General features: G+C 45.6%; 1 protein-coding gene across 4 annotated transcripts in view; it reads right to left on the bottom strand.

The window, feature by feature from the left end:
* Nucleotides 1-6598: 6598 nt before the first annotated feature.
* BCAS4 (breast carcinoma amplified sequence 4) overlaps nucleotides 6599-20312 on the bottom strand; it is a 99537-nt gene continuing 85823 nt past the window's right edge. For 3 of the 4 annotated variants that reach the window (XR_012896521.1, XM_075901200.1, XM_075901199.1), the window contains one exon: nucleotides 6599-7248. Coding sequence is in view for 2 of the 4 variants with exons in the window: in XM_075901199.1 (XP_075757314.1) it covers nucleotides 7147-7248 (102 nt within the window). In the remaining 2 variants the exon portion in view is untranslated. Of the gene's footprint in view, nucleotides 7249-16798; nucleotides 19771-20312 lie in introns of those variants that run through there. The other variant, XM_075901198.1, reaches the window with a different exon arrangement.

Raw genomic sequence — 20312 nt, forward strand, 5'->3', positions numbered from 1 at the left:
GTTACGATATTGTGAGATGTGCCTAGGAAACAAGTCATCACTACTTTAAAAATAGCTTAACTTATCCAGTTTTTCTATGTGGAAGCTTTTCACAGGAGTGTACATAAAGGAAATATTTTTAAATAATCATTCTGAATTTGGATCTAAAGTTTTAAAGCATCTTGGGCAGAAACGTGCATATATCTACATAGTAAATGAATAGATGTAGAAAAGCAGTGATGTGATGAACAAGTGAGACACACAAGCCTAAGCTGAAAGTATTGATACTGTCTGTGTATTGAAAATGTATTATACCCCTTTCCTAATTTTGGTGTCACTGACTACTTAGCTGTCTTCTTCACTTTTATAAAACATATGGTGTTAACACAAGGTCAACTGACAGACTTGCAGGGCTATAAAATGGCAGTGTAGACAGCTGGGCTGGAGCCTGGCTCTGGGACCTTGTGCCCATGTCTGCACTTAAGCCCAAGCGCCACAACTCTGAGTCACCTGTATTTTTAATGCAGTACAGACATCCTTTTAACTTTTCAGAGTGTTTTTTACATGGATGATGGGTTGATCAATAGAAGCAGAAGTGATGACTTGTTTCAAAGAAAGACTCTTGATTGGACAATGGGATGGTATAAGTTTTCTTATTTTCTCTTTCCCTTCCAAAGGACACTGTGCACAAGGGTCTCCAGGTATGTTTGTTCCTACCAGCTTCAGCAGGATAGATATTTTTAAAGATAATTAGTGAACTGGATGGTTTGTTTTAAACAGGTTGAGAGCCTCTTCTGAGTTTCATATTCTTTTCAGTTGATTGTAAACAGTTTCTGTTGTATTAGTGCCATTCCCCAGGAATAAATGTAAAAACTTGTAGTATAAACTTTTTCCAAACAAGATTTGGGTATCTTCTGAATGTGTTTGACACATTTAGTGATGCAGTCTCTTTAACTGATTCATCTTTAATGTGTAATTCTAAGCTGATATCCATTTAAATAAAAATGTATAGCTAATATGGCTTGAAGGCCTGAGGCAGCCTCCTCATCTGAGTTGCCATTTCTAGCCATCCAAGTCTGACAACAAATGTGAAATATTTAGAACTGTTACATTTGCAGGAAGCTCTGTGTAGTATAGCTAACTTTTTGTAGAGCTTTAAATGCCTTTATTCAAAATTATATCACTTGACTTTTGAAAATGAATAGTAATGGTTGTTTTAGCAGAGAGACATATGATACTTACCTCTTAATCACTGTCATTCCAATGATCTGTAATAAAATTGTGTTTGGTCTGAGAAGAGGGGGGAAACCTGAAGCCTACTCTTAAGACATTAGAAGACAGTTAGCTGAAGCTGATCTCAAGATTTGTTTTTTCTTTACAAGGTTTTACTCAGCTTTGGGAAATCTGGAGGCAGAGGGAAAAGGACCAATAAAGAAGTATTCAGTATTGACTTAAGTTAATTTTTTTGAGTTATCAGATGACATTTTTTAAAAAAGTAAATGCTGTCACAATGTGGAAGAAAGTTACTGACATGACAGCTTTGCTTGCAGCGCAGCCATGTTGTGAGGCTTAAAGTGAACTCTGCCTACTAGGATCCCAGGAAGAAAGAGAGAAACGACTATTTAGGCTACATCTACGCTAAAGCGAAGATTGAAGCTCTGAGATTGATCCACCGGCGGTCAACTTAACAGGTCTAGTGAAGACCTGCCAAGTTGACTGCAGATCACTCTTCAGTTGACCCCTGTACTCTATGCCTGACAAGAAGAGTAGGGTAAGTCAATGGGAGAGTTTCTCCATCGACGACACCCCCCCCCCCCCCCCCCCGGGCTGTTTTAACTGGACCTAAGATACATCAACTCCAGCTATGTTAATCATGCAGCTGGAGTTGCATACCTTAGGTCAACTCTCTGTGGTAGTGTAGACATAAGCTCAGTATATACCTCAATCTGTCTAGAAGCTATGATGTAGTTTTATCCCACAAGAGGGCTTCAGAAGGATCACTAAGACACTCCTCCAAAGAGCCACTAAGCATTGTTAGTTTTGATACTTATGGGCTAAGCTTTTTCCCTTAAAACAATTCCCTGTGCTGATGAATTCTTAAATTCCCTTCAATTTAAGAAATGTCTGTGCTGATGTAGCCTGCTACTACTGACTGTAGACAGAGGATGTGTGATAGAAGGCTGCATAACTCGGAATCTAGTAAGAGCAGGTACAACTCTTAAGTTTACTTTTGACCATTACTTGTCCTTTGTGCAGATGAATAATTTAGTAATGAAATAAAAGCCAGTAATTTGGGGACATTAGCGTTTTGTATGGCCCTGTTTTAATACTTGTGTTCATGTATGTTTAATGTCAGTTTTTAGGACACTGATCTATATTGAGCTTACATTAAAAATGAATTGAAGAGGTGCGATACAAAGTTAGTTTTTAACTCCCTCTCCCTGAAGTTTGGTTTGGATGAAAGTTTGTTGGCTGTAACTGAACTGTTCTTTCCAGAAGAGAAGTGTGAGCTACTGGGCTAGACTTTTAAGGTTTGCCATTCATTATACATTTGCCAGTCTTGGTACATTTATTCCTTTGTGTTGTGTATTAACCCTTTAAGTATCGCTCAAGTGCAAACCCAACAGTTTATATGTGCTGTTTCAGAAGTATATGCACTGCAGTTTTAACAGGCTGTTAATAGTACTGAAAGATTACACAAGATTTAATGCTCACGTTCATTGTGACTTTTGGCTTAATCATAAACCAGTGAGGTTATAAGGTACATATTCACAGATTTAAGATTTTATTTGTCCTAGATTAATATTCGGAGAAGAATTGCTATAGTATGCATAATAGCAGTGTGGTGTATCGTTACATCCACCCATTCACCCCAGTATTTGCTTTTTCATGTTGCAAAAAGTGTTGACTTACTGATGGTGTATATAGTAGGATAGCATTCTTACTCGTGGCTGAAGCAGATCTATAACTTGCAATTGCAGAAACAGTTGAACTTTGGGCTTGGAAGTATTTTAGAGCCTCACTGTTCGTAGTTCAGCACATTATAGGAGTTGCTGGAAAGTTATTTTAAATATTTTGCCTACTGTAGTTTACTTGTAAAACCCAACCAGAGACAGATCTCTCTTGTTTGAATGCTAACTGGGCAGAATACATTGTGACTGTTTTCCAAGTTCATATAGGTCTTGCACACAGTAAGGATGTTAAGTAGTTGATAGGGCACCTCTGCCTTTGAAGTGGGCTCCTCACAGAGTTTCAAATTGGCAGCGCTGCGTGGTGCCTGGGGTCAGCAGGGTTGTCTCCAGCTGATCCTGGGCTCCACACTGCACTGCCAATTTGAAACGTCGTGTGTAACCTGGGGGACACCCCAGCTGGCCCTGGGCTGCACGTGGCATTTCAAAGCGTCAGCGCCATGTGGAGTCCGGGGTCTGGCCCCTGGCTTTAAGCGGTGCTGCCTCTTTGATGTACCCCTTCCTTTCTCCTCCACTTCCGCCCCCCCCCCCACTTCCTCTATCTGATAGAGGCAGCAATCGGGGGGGGGGGGGGAGGGAAGTGGGGGGAGTGACTAGTCGACTAGTCCTTCACATCCCTAGCATACAGCAGGGGTAGAATCTTTGTTACAAAATGTGCTAGGAGAGTTATTTTCTTTTTAAATATCACAGCAAACTTAAAGGCATATGCTGTACTTGAAACTACTAACTGATGTTTGGTAAACTGAATGTTTCCTTTTAAAGTAGGAGGACTAAATCCTAAAGTAGGAGGACTAAATCCCTATTAAATTAGTAGAAAGCATGTCTTTGGAGAGTTGGAGACAAGAATTTGGCCTGATGAAAAGAGAACTAGAACAGCCTTAATTAAATCATTACTTGATGGGGAACTACATAAAGGTGCAGTCAATATAGGTTGAGTAGGTGAGAAATATTGAGATGTAGGGCATGTCTATATAGGAAATTAGTGCAGAATAAACTAGGGTGTTATTTTAAAGTACAATAACTAGTCTATACTAACTCCGTCTGGGGACAGGCATTTATTTCCACTCAGAGAGCCTTTGTATGATTTGTGGATTAAGTATGTCTGTCCACACAGGGAGTTAGTACAGAATATTTATTACACTTTAAATGCACACACTAGTTGTTCTGCGCATTAAGTTCCCATATAGAAAAGCCCTTATGCTGAGTGACAGGCCATCTCCAGAAAAGAGGTCTTTTGTGACCTACCAACATTATCTTGCTAACAAATGTGTACTAAAATGAAAAGGGGAAAAATGCATGTGAAAACTTGCACTCCTGTCTTCTCTCTGTAAAACGTATTACCTGCCATAGCCTGTAAAATAGGCCAAACTCCAGCGATCAGATATCTTCTTTCAAGGCTTTTTCCATTACAGCAGTAAATATAGCTATGATTGATATTTGGAACACAATTTTGTATATTGTGAATGTTGGGACTTAAAGAGTATTATTAGACACTAATTGTCATAGCTAATTATGAATTAAATTGTTTGACCCTTTTAATTTCAAAGCAGAGGATAGATATTTGAACATCCTCTTACAGCAACCACATTAAACACTTTTTTGTAATCAGATTTAATAGACAATATGTTTAGGGTACCTTGGATTTTTATTATTTTTTTTGGGTCCAGATGTTTTATATCTTAACCAATCGATGTTTCAGTAGTCAACATGTCAGAGGGCTACAGTATGCATTTTATAATGCTAATATTTCAAAGAATTATTAGATCAGATTTAGACAAAGCTGAAATCTCAATTTTAAAACCCCAGTAGAGATGGGTTTTGGGGTATAATATACATGGCTTTTGACGATTTTTATCTAAACATCAGTCTCATTAATTACAAATTAGAGTAGCTGATTAACCACAGCTCATGTGATGAACTCAAAATTAATCGCACTGTTAAAGCACTAGAGTACTTGTACTCTGTTATCATGAAAGTACATAGGGATGTTAAATATCAGCTAACTGAATAGTCGATTAACCTCATGAGTTAAACTAGCCACACGTGGCTAGAGCAGTAGTCTAGTGGCTACTGCTTCAGAACAGGTTGGACATCATGGCTTTAGAGCCTATAAGTCCACTTAGTGCTGCTCTTCAAAGAAAAAATTGCAGCTCCTGCACCTGCGGCTTGTAAAGGGGCAGCACGGTGGGGTGGTGGGTTTGTTTGTTTTTTTTTTTTTTTTGGTCAACAACTTTATGCTAGGCCAGTGTTTCCCAACTGGTGCTCCAATTGCAAAAGCAAGGGTTCTGCGAAGAGCCGACATCCCCCCTCTGAAAGAGACATGGCTAGAGTTGCTGTGTCCTGTGCAGACTTCAAAATGGCCGCCTTAAAAGAGCAATGGCTACTCTGCTCTTAAAAGGACAAACTTTTTTTTTTTCTCAAAAACTTTTTTTCACTTGGCTCTTTGTGCTGTATCCACCACTATTTTGGCTCTTTGTCTGTAACAGGTTGGCCACCCCTAGGCTAGAGTGTTGGACACCTTGGCTCTAAAGCTTTACACAGTGTTTCATTTTTGAATGCAGGTTTTTTGTACATAACTCTGCACTTGTAAATTCATCTTCCATGGTAGAGATTGTATTATTGTATGAATTGAATTAAAAAATACTTTTTTTTTTTACAGTGCAAATACTTAAAATTAAAGTGAGCACTGTACATGTATTTTGTGTTACAACTCAATTTCAGGTTGGTCCTCCCTGGTCCAGCACTCTGGGGACCAGGAGTTTGCCAGACCAGGCCACTGGTCCCACTCAGGCCCCCAGTTGCCAGACCTCTCGGGCTGCCAGCAGCCAAACTGGCTGATTTCCCAGCCATTGGCAATCTCTGTGTCTGGGGCTCTCTGGTGCATGTTGCCAGACTAGAGAGTCCCAGACCAAAGTTGTCTAACCTGTGTTTCACAATGTAAAAAACAAAGATATTTAAATTGTATTCTATTTAATAGCATGATTCATTGTGATTAATTTTTTTTAATCAGTTGACAGGCACTCTACTGTTTTGTACGCCTTCTACAACAGGCTTACAGGATCATCAACTTTGCATGATACAGAGTCCTTTTGGATATGGCCTGCAGTACTGTAACATCTCATCACTAGTTCCACTAACCAACAGGATAATGAGGTGACTTAAATCCATACTCCCACCCAAAACACTAGTGTTGATGATTGTTCAGATACAGGTAGCCTCACTTATATTCTAAGTCTATATTTACATACGACTTGTATTGTACCTGCCATCTTTAGTATTTCACAAATGTGTTCAGATACTAGAGCTGATAAAGCTGCTGTAGCCAGATTGCTGTATTTCACATTCTTCACGCATACAGTACCGCATTTTACAGACACATAACTTGCAAATGATCAGAAATGACAAATGTGATATGATACATTCCCTGTTCTCCCCCATTTCTGCAAGTGAGACTTTCTACGGAATTGGCTATCCTACATTTCTGACCACTTATTGTAGCAAACACCAGTCACAAACACTCTTCCCAGCCAACTGCTGCTTTTGTTTCACTAGACTTGGGTTGGGGACAATGGAAAAAAACTGAGAAGACAGCAAGTTTTGGCCCGGGCTGTGTAGGAGCTTCATTATAAAACTTCACATCAGAGGGTCCATAGCAGCTTGGCAGAAATTTATTTACACCATTCTGATTACATTACACAAAAGCCTTTGAAGCTGATTGTATTTTTCAGTTACTCAGCCATGAATTTTCAAAGCAGTGGAGGCTACTGATATGAAATATCATCTAAAGACTATATGGTTAATATTTATAATGTAACATATCACATATGAGAGGAAAATAACATTTTAACATACAGCAATCTGCAACCTTACAATCTTTGAGTATGTAAACAAAATTAGTTTTTATATATTTTTCAGTGATAGCATAAAACAGCTCCATATTTCAAACCACTATGAACAAATCTATATTGAACTACATTTACATTTCTTCCCCAGGCACACTGTTTCAGAGGATTAGGATCTCATTAAAATGAGTGTGATACCTGCATATACAATAAACCTTATAGGCCACCCTTTTCCCATCACTGTTATACATTTAGCTTGTAGTATAATTCTCAAGTTTTTATTAGGACAAAATATGAATCACAACAAATCACATGAAAAAATGTCAACGTTTCCCTAAAAAGCTGCTTGTAAGATACTAGTGGCTTTTATACTTTGTACCTATGTAGTTCATAGGAAAATAATCTTCTGTTCTGTAGAGTTCAGGCAGATCATATGTGTGCTGTACTGGAGTATGATTCTGAAATGAGAACATGGGAGAAAAATTAACTTGCCGTTGAAAAGAATTCCATTGGTAATATGTTTAGTCGGGCATAAGTAAGATGTCAATTTGTTGTTATCCTACAAACACAGAATGCATATTATGCACCAAACAGCAGAACTTTCCCCCTTTCCCACACAATGCCTGAGGAAAGACTGGAACTGAAGTGGCTTCCAGAAGTGTCTGTCCTTCTATCGGGGAAAAATGGGGACGAATGAGAAGGTATGGCCTGAGCTGGTGCAGCTTCTAGTGAAGTTGTACATCTTGGGTTAATACCTGTGTGGCGTTAACTTTCAGTACTGTGCCTCAGAACATGAATCAGCTGACTTGGGCTCATAGGCTGTTAATTACATCCCTTTTCTCGAAAGAGGGATTTAAATTAGACACTTCAAAATTGCAAATGAAGCCGGGATTTAAATTTCCCATGCTTCATTTGCATAATGGAGGCCACGTTTTTTTTCTAAACAGCTTTTTGAAAGAAAAACTGCCACTTAGACAGGGATCGATCGAAAATAAAACCCTTTTTCAATCGATCCCCCTCTATAAAACGGCTGTTTTTCTTTTGAAAAGCCGTTTCAAAAAAACCACGGCTGCTATTATGCAAATGAAGTGCAGGAAACTTAAATCCCAGCTTTATTTGCAATTTCAAAGTGTCTAATTTACATCCCTCTTTCAAGAAAAGGGATGTAGTTTAGAGACAGCCATAGGAATATAAAATTGCAGTATAGGTTTTTGGTCTAGGACTTGGGGCCTGGGTTGTGAGACTCAGAGCGAGGGGTCTCAAAGCCTAGGCTTCAGTCCAAACCTGAACATCTACACTGCAATTTCATAGCACTGTGAACCCCAGTCAGCTGAGGCTGGCCAGCTTTGACTGTGGGTCTCTTATTGCAATATTGCTCTACATCTTGAAACCACCTATGAATTTGATTCCAATCTTCTCATTTCTATTGGTACTAAAACAGAAAATGTGTTCGGGTGCAGGTCATTTTTATCACCCCAATTCTCCACCAGAATTTAGAATGCCAACATTTTCATTCTCAAACCTTTTAGACTCTATTGCTAGAAATTCTCAGTTCACATTCTACTCCAGATCATGGTGGACACTGATGCCTCCTTCTTAAGACTATTCTTTATCTTACGTTTTAAGTATATCGTCATTTGCAGTTTTGGTCAAATCTCCTAGCTTTCATGTCTCAATGTTAGGGAGCTAATGAGCCATTAATACAACTTAACTTCACATAGACTCTCCTGGTCTTAAAAGGTGCATGCAGGTTTCTAATCTTCCCCAAATTGTGCTTTTTAGTGAATTTGCTCCTTTATTTAAAGCCATTCTCTTGCAATGATTTGTATCTTCATTATTCCTTTTCAGTGTGCTACCAAACAGCCCACTCAAAGACTGTCTAAAACATTTGAAACTAATATGATGCAATAGTTAATTTCCACAGTTCTCTACTGGTTCATCTTCTGCAATCCAGACTGATTTCCAAAAAGTTGTGAACAGACCACTTATAGATAGCTAGACCATATCATCTGAGTGCATGCTCCTTCTCCACCACCAATCTGAAGTACTAAACCAGCCCCTCCACGCACCTACTTACCTTCTGTCCACTCATCCAGCAGGCTTATTCAAAGGTTTGGTCTTGCAACTACAGTTGGAACTCGTGGTCTGGCACCCTCAGGATCTGATCAGTTCCGAATGAGGGAGTTTGCCCGACCAAGGGCAATGCAGCCAAGCTCTCCTGGGGGCTGCCAGCCACCTAGCTGGGCTCCCCTCCTGAATGCTGGCACTGGGCTTTGCTCTCAGCCCCAGCTGGACTCCCAGCTGCCAATCCGTCTGCACCTCAGTCCTGCACCCAGCTGCACTCCCATCTGCCAGCTCCTCCACCGCTGGGGTTTTCTGGTCCAGCAACATCCAGGCTTTGTCTACACTACACGTTTTTGCAGCAGAAAATATGCTAATAAGGGACTCATTAGCATAAGTTGAGATCTCATTAGCATATTTTCTGCAGTTTCTTTTTGCGCAAAAAGAAGCAGTGTAGTCATTTCTGTTTTGTACAAAAACCCCGGGAGAAGCATAAGGATCTTGCACAAAACGGAAGCGGCTACACTACTTCTTTTTGCACAAAAAGAAATGGCAGAAAATATGCTAATGAGATCATGGCTTATGCTAATGAGCCCCTCAGCATATTTTCTGCTGCAAAACGTGTAGTGTATACGTAGCCCCATGGTCCTGCTGGATCACAGTTGTTGCCAGACCTGAGAGGTTCAACTGTATTCATTCATGGGGGTTGCGTTCTCTAATCCTACTTCAATCTAGAACACTTTGCCCTACCTCCAAAACTATTACTTGCATGTTAAGATGTTTTCCTTGCAACTAAAAGCCTGCTATTTTTTTGATGCTGCATATTTAGAATCACTCAGAAATAGGATCAGAAGGAACCTTGATAAGTCATCTAGTCCAGTCCCCTGCATTGAGGCAACATTTAGTTGTAGACAAAGTTCATTGCCTCTTTAATGAGTCTCCTGCAGCTGTTTACAGCATATAATATTAAAACACCAATTTAATTATTTAGCAAACTTAAGTTACTAACCAATCAGGATGCCTTTACTATTTTATTAACCAACTGCAGCTGATAAGTGTCACTGTTCTAGGCCTTCGCTGAGAGTTGTTTGTCTAACCTGTTCTTCAAAACCTCCAACGATGGTCATTTGTTTCAGTGCTTTTAACTATCCATAGACACTAGGAAAAACTCAATTGTAACATAAATCTACCTTCCTGCAATTTAAGATCATTACTACTTGTCCAGTCCTTAGGAGATAAGGAGAACAATTTATCAGACTCCTGTTCATAAGAATCTTTTACATACACACTTTCACATCCCTAATTCAAGTAATGGGGTAAATGGTTAAACTGATTAACCTGAATTCATCGGTTAACGTTCTTAGGTATGTGGGGAGCTGGCTTCTGAGTAGTTCCTGCTGCCCCACACTGCTGCCTTTGTGGTGGAAGCTGGTACACACAGCAAGCTGATTTAAAAGCTTTCTTCCCCCCAGCAATATTACATTGACACATTTATTGTATGAGCCATTCTAACCCCCCTTTGCATACTTTTTGCAGTGCTCTTTTCTAGGAAGTCATTTCCCATTTTTCTGTTTGTGTACAGGAAACCCCTGCCTTACAACAGCCCGAGTTGCGCACCCCCTCCCCACTGACAACCATTTTTGTAAGTGTGGATAGGGCCCAAAAACCCCAACTTACGTCCTCGTCCCGCATTTACGATGGCGCATGGCGCCTATTGTAAATGCAGGTTCGAGTTACAATGCCCTCGACTTGCGGCACTTCCCCAGAACTGATTGTGTTGCAACTTAGGGGACGCCTGTAATTGATTGTTCCTTCCTAAGTGTAGTACTTTGCATTCGTCCTTACTGAATTACATCATATCAATTTTTAGACAATTTTTCTAGTTTAAGATCATTTTGAATTCTAATCCTGTCCTCCAAAGTGTTTGCAACTCCCTTCAGCTTGGTGTCATCCGCAGGCTTTTAAGTCTATGCCATTATCAAAATAATTTGATACTGAATTAGAACTAGACTCAGGACAGATCCCTGTAGGTTCCCACTCAATCTGTTCTTCCAGCTTCACTGTGATCATTGATAACTATTCTGAATGTGGCTTTCCAACCAGTGTGTATTCCCCCTGTCAGGAGATGCCAGATGGAATTATCTGTGAGGTCTAAACTCAGACGCACAAAATTTAGCATCCCAGCAGTGCAGGTTCAACTCTTAGAGCTTATGAAGTAGATAAAATGAGCCTTTGTAAAACAGTGTTTTGCATAACCACTGAGGATTGACACTTTGTGAGAATTTTCTTTTTTGGCCAAGAACATTGGAGAAATTAAGTGTATGAGGGAGGGGGCCCTGGCAGTGATGATGATGAAGCCTGAATTTGATTCAGTAGAATATAGGGAGACAAAGGAAAAAGGCAGTTAAGAATGGAGTTAGAAGAATAGGCAGGGAATATCACCTTAGTAGCTGCAGGTTGGATAAGCCAGAAGAAAAGTGGTGGTGGACATCACATGGCAAGCTGCAGCACTAAGTACTAGAAATGTGAGGACTTGAACAGGTTTGGAGATTTCTAAATGCCAGCTTTCTTTTCTGTGCAGAGTTATGGCTGATGCAGTAGTATGAAGATTCAGTGTGGGACAAGGGAGGTGCCTGGATCAAAGGCTAGGGGTAAGGGAAGGCGTGAGGTAATCAGAACCAGAAAGGCAAAGGGCTGGGAGGCAAGATGCATTTAGACTTAATCTGTGGGGAAAAAATCAGCTAGAGCAGTGTTTCTCAAACAGGTTTGCCTTGTCCCGGGCCCCACCACCAGCCAGAATCCTCACCCACTTCCCACACCCCAACCTAATAAGTGAGGGATGGGGCAGGAAAGTGAGTGACGGAAGGGGCTGGAACAAGTGGGGAGGGGGCAAGACAGAGGCTTGGTGAGTAACATAAATCAGTGGTTCCCAACTGCTTGCCTGCAGACCAGTGTCAGTCTGCGGACAACTGGCTGTTGGGCCAGGGTGGCTTCCTACAGAGCTTAAGCCAGCTGTTCACGGCAGCTCAGCTCTGGCAGCGTGGTGGCTGAGGCAGTGGCAGGAGGCGGGAGATGGGGGAGGCAGAAAGAATCTCCCTCCTCCCTCTGATGCACTTGGGGAGAGAAAAGGGGCACAAAGGAGAAGGGAGTGCACACACTGCCCATGGCCACTCGTAACAGCCACGCTTCCTAGGGAGGCAGCCTCACTCTAGGGAGTGTGGGGGGTGGGGGGGCAAAGGGGTGTTGTGTGAGCGTAGTGGGATCACGGGGTCAAGAGGGTGTTGGCATGGGCTGTAGGGGTCAGAGGTTAAAGGACATGGGGTGCACAGGGGTGGGGGTCAACGGGTGTTAGGCACTAGGGAGCAAGGGGCTGGGTTAGGGCTAGGCAGACAGGTAACATTTGCATAATTAATATTCAAATAAAATACTGGTCAGCCAAAAAATTGTGAATGGGTTTGCCAGTCCTTGGCATAAAAAAGGTTGGGAACCACTGATGTAAATGACAGCACAACATTTGTACTGCAATTACACCTAAAGGCTATACAGGTAGGTTGAGTCCATAGTACTGGGGAAAGTGCAGCCCCTGCTCCAAACATCTCACAGTCGAAGAGGGTGTTATAGTCATCTGAGCTCCTGGCAATGGTATTTACTCACTACTTTTCTAAAATTTTGTCTGGTTTCTTAAATAGATTTACTCTGTCTGATCAGCTCAAGAAGACAAAATTGAACAAGGATAAATTTTTGAAAAGCGCCGAAGTGGTGTTCAAGTGCTTGCTCATGTCCATTCCAATTAGGTCTGCGTGTGCCCTGTGCACGGATCCTGGAGCCTTTTCCTTTAGCAGTATCTGTTGGGCCAGCCAGGGAGCCCCCAGGAATGGCGCTGCTATATTGGCTCATATATACCCCGGCTGGCCCTCCACCCCCTCAGTTCCTTCTTACCACCCGTAACGGTAGCTGGAGCGCTGACTACACTGGTAGTCCTTACCCGTAGCACGTTACTTTTTGAGTGATAGTAGTCAGCTTTGTAAATAGTCATTGGGATAAGGGAGTTTCTCCCTTTTAGCCTGTCACCACCTGGGGAGGGGATGCTGGGACCGTAGGGGTTCAAGTCATGTGTGAAGTGCTTGAAGCCCTATGCTCTGCGGCGACCCACATGACTCTCGCTTAAAGTGTCTGGGAGATGCCCATTGCACAGACAATTGCAGCATTTGCAAGAGTTTCAAGCCGAGGACAAAGCGTGAGACACACTTATCCTCATGGAGTCCACTTGCAGCCACCAGCACCAGAGACAGACGGCCACCTCTTCGAAGTCCTCAAGGCACCAGTTGCAGTCCCTGGCACCGAGGAGAGAGACCAACCTCAGGGGTAGTTCTCTGGAAAGGCATGGCCATAAGGTGTGCCCTAAGGAGGAGCACTTGACATTGAAGGCGCACCGGGAGGTCCCAGTACCACCAAGGAGAAGGTGTAGTCCTTCACGGATGGAGTCCGGTGCCAGAGGTGATAACTGAAGTCCTTTGCCAACCATCGACTGCAGAGACATTTGATGTGGTGAAAGAGCTCATTGAGTTAACCTGCCCACCTGCAGAGACCTTGGTACCGTCTGTGCCCCGGGCTCCGACCCTGGCATGGCCTGAGGTACCGCAGGATGTGCTGGCCATGCAGGTGGGCCCAACACCGCCTGAGCCGGCACTGGTTTCGGTACTGGCACCGGGTCTTGCAAGGGGACCGACACCAGTGCACTCTTCAATGGCACCAAGGATGCCACCACCACAGGTTCCTCCAGCACCGGCGGCATATGAGTCCCCCCCAAGTCTGGAGCTTCAGCCGCACCTTATTGCCTCCAGAACTGCTGCTTCCTTCCCCAACACAGATGATGCCCCCGCCAGCACCGGGCCCGGTAGGTGGGGGAGAAACCCCCAGTTATGGTCTAGCACCAAAGAGAGCATAGGTCCTTGCCCCTGCTGTGGTCAGCGTTGGACTATTCCTCAGATTCAGAAGCGGAGTCAGTGTGCTCGGGCAGGTCATTGTATAGATCCAGATCTCGGCACCGCTCTCGTTCTAGTCACAGGCCCTGGCACCGAAGTCCATCAGATAGCTAAACTCGGCAGCCGCAGCCTTGGTGGCCATTCTGGACACAGTGGGCCAACCTCCTTTGGGGTCGAGGTTGGTGTCTCACCAGGAGAGTGTTCCTTCGGCAACTCCTCTCCATAGGGCCCCCACTTCAAGGCGGCAGTGAAACTACTCCCCTCCCCCCATTGAAGGGGGCAGAATTGGTGGTGGGAGCAGCTGGGGGTCAGGGAGTTGTCTTCCTCACCAAATAAGGTCCCCCAGGGTCTTGCCCCACCGCTCCTGTCAATGGATGCCAGGGCACATCAAGATCTGCTCAGGAGGTTGGCAGCCAACCTGGGAGTCCAGGCAGGGGAGGTCTAAGAGGAGTCCAACCTGATAATGGACATCCTCACAGTAGCCGCCCTGGGCAGGGTGGCACTGTCACTTAACAAAAAGGTGGATAAGGTGTCCAAGACCTTGTGACAGACCCCCGCCTCTATTTCCCCAACACAAAAAGGGGTGGAGAGGCATTATTTTGTTCCCCACATGAAGCATGAAGACCTCTTTATGCATGCTTCCCTGGGCTCTTTGTTGGTGCAGGCTGTGGGACAGAAAGAGGCAGGGTCCCCAGGGCCCATGCCCAAGTCTAAGGAGCCCAAAAAGCTAGACCTGCTGGGGAGAGACCCTGCTGCGGGGGGGGGGGGGGTCTACAGCTCCCCATCACCAGTCAAGAGGTGATCCTACACTACCTGGACGCCCATGGATAAGTTTAAGGACCGTCTCCCCCAAGATTCAAGGCAGGAGTATGGAGCCATTTAGAGGAAAGCAGGACAGTGGCATGGATGGCGCTGCAGACAACATTGGACACTGCGGACTCAGCAGCCCAGACAATCGCCACAGGCACAGTAATGAGGAGGAACGCGTGGCTGCAAGTATCTGGCATCCCTCCCAAGGTCCAACACACCCTGCAGGACCTTCCCTTCGACGGGCCAGGCCTCTCTTCGCATGCACAGCTTCAAGGACTCCAGGGCTACCCTAAAGTCTTTGAGGATTCACTCTCTGGCCCAACAAAGGAGGTCACTTATCCCCAGAACATCCACAAGGCCATTCCAGCAGGGATTTGGTCCTGACAGGCAGGAGGAGGGACCGTAACAAAGGCCAGAATGACTATAATAGGAGCAGGCACAGGCGTTCAACATCAGACTCGGATAAAGGGTCCACCGCCTTCCAACCAGCAGCCCACGTCCTCATTTTGAGGGTACACTTGAGGACAGTGTTACAGTCTCCACACTGTTGCCCCCTTTTGGTTGTTTCCCTTTTCTACCAGGGCCTGCTCCCAGATAACCCTTCCCTGCTAGGTCTAGAACCCACTTGTCGGAAGTTGTCATCCCTTTCCTTCCCTTCCATTCTTGCCACCCTCTTTCCTGATCCCTCTTCAGGGACCACTCTCACAAGCTCCTGCTGAGGCAGGAAGTGTCTGTGCTTTTGCAGCTAGAGGCAGTTGAACCTGTCCCACAAGAATTCATTGGCAGGGGGTTTTATGCCTGATACTTCCTTATCCCAAAGGAGGTCTATGCCCCATTTTAGACCTTAGGGTATTAAATTCGTTTGTAAAAAATGCAAAATTCAGAATGGTCACCCTAGCATCTATCATCCCCCCCCTACAGAAAGGAGACTAGTATGCTGCCCTCAGTTTGAAGGACGCATATTTCCACATATCAGTGCTCCCCGCCCACAGAAGTTTATTGGTCAGGATCTTTTCTAGTTCGCAGTCCTGATGCTCAGCCTCTCCCACAGCTCTGAGGGTTTTTACTTAAGTGCATGGTTGTGGTAGTGGCCTTCCTGAGGAGACACAGAGTTCAGGTCTTTCTATACCTGGACAACTGGTTTATAAAAGGATCAGCCCTGGGAATAAATTGTAGAGCACATAACCCGGGCCAGGAGACTGTTCTCCAACCTAGGGCTCCACACAGGTGATACAATTTGTGGGTGCATGACTGAACTCTGTCAAGATGGCAGTCCATGATTGCAGACCTCCAGAGGTCCCCTTTGACAACAGTAAGGATATGCCTGAAACTGCTGGGCCCCATGGCAGCTTGTACCTAACATACCAGACTGAAGCACTGACCCTTACAAAGGTGGTTGTTGAGCATTCACAATCCAGCACATGCACCACTAGATGCGGTAGTCACACTGCCAGAGACTCTGCTCCACTCGCTGGACTGGTGGTGACAGGAAAGGACCGTCTGCACCGGGGTCCCATTTGCCAGACAAAGACCATCAGTGTAGCTGTTTATGGACACATTAGATATGGGGAGGGGATGCACACCTAGGGACCCCTCAGGACACAAGATATGTGGTCCCCCAGGGAGAGTTCCCTGCACATAAATGTCAAAGAGCTCAGGTTGGCAGGCCAGACCTTTCTTCCCCAACTGGAGAACAGACTGGTGTCAGTGTCGACAGACAACATGAAGACCATGTATATTATCAACAAACAGGGTGGAGCTCATTCCTCTCCCCTCTGCAGGAAAGCCCTCAAGGCGGACTTACCTCCCTGGAACCAGCAATATCCTGGCAGACAGGCTCAGCAGCTCCTTTCAGACCCATGAGTGATCCATCAGACTGGATATTATAGAATAAATCTTCCAGAAGTGGGGTTAGCCCCATCTGGACCTGTCTGCTACTCAAGGGAATGCCCGGTGCCAGAGCTACTGCTCATTCATGGGTCAGGGGCTTCAGGGGGATGCGCTGCACATTCAGTGGCCTTGGGAGCTATTGTATGCATTCTCCCTATTCCCACTGATTCACGAGGTCCCACTCAGGAGCAGGTGGGTTGGGGCTATGGTCATTATGGTGGCACCAGCATGGCCTCAACAACACTGGTTTACCACTCTGGAAGACCTGCTGTTACTTCCAGACCTGATCATCCAGGACTTGAGAGAGGGGAGGCTATGCCACCCAAACCTCTTGGCCCTCCATCTAGTGGCATGGAACCTGTGTGGTGAATGGGGTTGGAGCAACTTTTCTCAGAGGTAGTGTTGGAAGGTGCTTTTGAAGAGCAGAAAACCTTCACCAAGGACAACCGATGCGGCCAAATGGAAGTGTTTTGCCTTGTGGGCAGAAAAGACAGAGATAGTCCCAATGTGGGCCTCAATCTCTTTTATTTTGGATTATCTCCTGCACTTCAGACACTAGGACTAGGGCCTTGCTACATCTTCCCTAAAGGTTAATTTAGCTGCATTGCAGCTTTTCACAGAGGGGAGGGATAGAGGTCTGTGTTCGCCAATACGATGGTAAAGCGCTTCCTGAATGGGGTGGACAGGTTCCCTTACATGTGCCCTCTGGTACCCCCTCCCCCAGAACCTCAATCTAGTCCTGTCAGGCCTTATGAGGGCCTCCTTTGAACCATTAGCCACCTACTCTCTGAAGCACCTAGTGTGGAAGGTGGCATTCCTGATTACGATTACCTCAGCTAGAAGGGTCTCAGAAATGAGGGCCCCTCACTTCAGGAACCCCCATACATGGTTTTCTTTAAGGACAAAGTTAGACCATGTCCCCATCCAGCTTTCCTCCCTAAGGTAGTCTCACATTTTCACATGTCTCAAGACGTGTATCTACCGGTTTTCTTCCCGAAACCTGATTCCACACCTCAGGAGCAAGTCCTATGTTCCCTGAATGTTAGAAGGGCTCTAGCCTTCTTATATAGAAAGGACAAGGGAGTTCTGTAAATCCCCACTTTTTATTTCAATAGCCAAGAGGATGAAGGGTTTACCAGTATCAGCCCAATGCCTACCCTCCTGGATCACCTCCTGTATTGAGGGCTACAACCATGCGAGTAGGCCCGCGCCACTTCTGACGGTTCATTCTACGAGGGCGCAGGCGCTGTCCATGGCATTTGTCATGCAGGTGCCTATTCTTAACAGCTGTAGAGCAGCTACATGGTCCTCCATACACACGTTCTCTGAGCACTACACGATCAGGCTAGGGGTGACATGACTGTGGGGAATGCTATTCTGGAGTCCATTGTAAAGTAGGTGCTGATAGGCTCCAACCTCACCTTCTAGGATACTGCTAGGGAGTCACCTAATTGGAATGGACATGAGCAAGCACTCAAAAAACGTTATTTACCTCATAACTTGTTCTTCGAGATGTGTTCCTCATGTCCATTCCAAATCCCACCCACCTGCTCTTTGTCGGACTATTCGGTCAAGTAGGAACTGGGGTGGCGGGCCAGCAGGGTATATATGTGCCGATATAGCAGTGCCACTCCAGGGGGCTCCCTGGCTGGCCCAACAGATACTGCTCAGGGAAAAAATCTCCAAAATCTCTGCATGTGGCATGCACACACCTAATTGGAATGGACATGAGCAACACATCTCAAAGAACAACAGTTACAGAGTAAGTAACCCTTTTATTTAAGTGTCAGTCATTGCCCACAGCCCCAGCTAAGCCTGTTAGGAAGCTGGGCAGAGACAAGTCTCTTCATAAGGAAAAGGGGAAGAAGAATGACCAGCCAGTGGACAAACTGGAGAAGTCCCACGTCTGGGTCACCTTCATCAGTGTTGGTGATTCGTCTCCCCTCCACACTGGAGGCCATGCAGGAGATAAGTGCCATGCCGGTACCTCCCTTGATGCTGGCGGGGCTCCAGTACAGAGGTAAACTGCCATTCAGCCCACAATCACCTGGCACAAACCAATCATACTCTCAGACACTGAAGGAGAGGAGAGTGCTTTGACATCTTCAGAGATCTGCGTAGGAGAGACCAGGGTACGACATGCGATCTCCTGTGTCGCCGGAGTTGGTGCACAGACCTGTGCAGGCATGCGTCTCCCAGCACCAACAGTGTTGAAGAGATAGTGATTCTCCCTACTTGCCGTGTTGACAATGCGGACTACTCTCCATGGCACTGGCACCGTTCACCGCACCATAGATACTGACACCAAGCCATTCCGGCTGCAGAGGCATATCCCAGCACCATGGATCCTCTCCAGCACCATTCCCTGGACTCCAGGAGCGGTTCTTCAGGGTGCTGTAGCTCCTGCAGATGCTCTGATTGTTCCTGGTCTCTAAGGTCTTCATTGGTGGTAGACTCCTGGCGCTGGAGGAGTCATTGCTCCCGATCCATGACTCCAGATGAGTCAATTGTAGCTTCTCCCCTGGGAGTGCCCAAAGAGGATCTGAGAGTCCACCCAGACCTCCTGAGGAGAGTGGCTAACCATTTGGGCCTCCAGATTGAAAAGGTGTGAGATACCTTGGACTCATTTGGAGTCCTTAGGCAAGCAAGACCTGGCAGGGTACCCATGTCCTTGCATGAGGCAGTCACCAAGATTGCCAAGACACTCTGGCAGACCCCCCTCCTCCATCCTGCCTGTAGCCAAGAGGGCTAAGTGGAAGTACTTTGTCCTGGAGGGGGAACATTTGAGCACCTCTACACCCACCCGCCACCCAACTCCCTTGCGGTGGAGTCGGTCAACCACAGGGGACGCCAAGGCCAGCTAGCCCCCACCTTCAAAAAGAAAGACTCAAAACGTTTGGACTTCTTCGGTAGAAAAAATTGTTCTTTGGCCAACTTTCAGCTAAGAGTGGCAAACCATCAGGCTTTGTTCACCAAGTATGAGAGAACCTGGCAAACGCTGGCCAAATTTGAGACGACCTTGCCCAAAGACTCCCGCAAGGAAAATAAAGCCCTGATAGAAGAGGGATTCTCCATGGCGCTGGCGTTCTTGCAGGTGGCGTCTGATGCTGCAGACTTGGCAGCTCACTCTATGGCTTCCTGCCATCTCGAAGACATATGGCCTGGCTTCTCCTGTTGGGCCTCTCCCGGGAGGTGCAGAACTCCAAACAGGACATCCCCTTTGACACAGGTGCCCTGTTCGCAGAACAGACAGACACTAAGTTGCACAGGCTAAAAGACTCCCGTATGACCTTGAAAACCCTGGGCCTCCACGTCTTTGGGTCAGAGAGCAATCATTTAAGCCCCAATCCTCCCAACCAAGGGCTAGTATTCCTGCAGGAGATCGGGTGTGAATGGGCTAAGCTCCCCAACCAGAGATCAGGCCCCCGTCCTTCGTCTAGCCAGCAATCAGACAGCCAGGCAAAACCCCAAGGCAAGCGTTCCTTTTGATGGTGCATCCAGGAATGACATATCGGACTCCCAAGATCCTGCCTGCCTGTTTTCTTTCACGCTCCGTCCCTTCCTCCTGGCTTGGAGGGACATTATATTGGACTGCTGCGGCCTAGCCACCAACCAGCATGGCTATACCCTCCAGCTCTCCTCCACACTTCCCTCCCACCCATCCCTCTTCAGGGACCCTTCTCACAAGCATCTTCTTGAGCAGGAGCTATCCCAGTTGCTCCAGGTGGGAGCAGTGGAGGGTACCGCTGGAGTCTGAGAACAAAGGTTTCTACTCC

Source organism: Pelodiscus sinensis, chromosome 18 (assembly GCF_049634645.1).
Source record: "Pelodiscus sinensis isolate JC-2024 chromosome 18, ASM4963464v1, whole genome shotgun sequence".
NCBI classification, from domain to species: Eukaryota; Metazoa; Chordata; order Testudines; family Trionychidae; genus Pelodiscus; species Pelodiscus sinensis.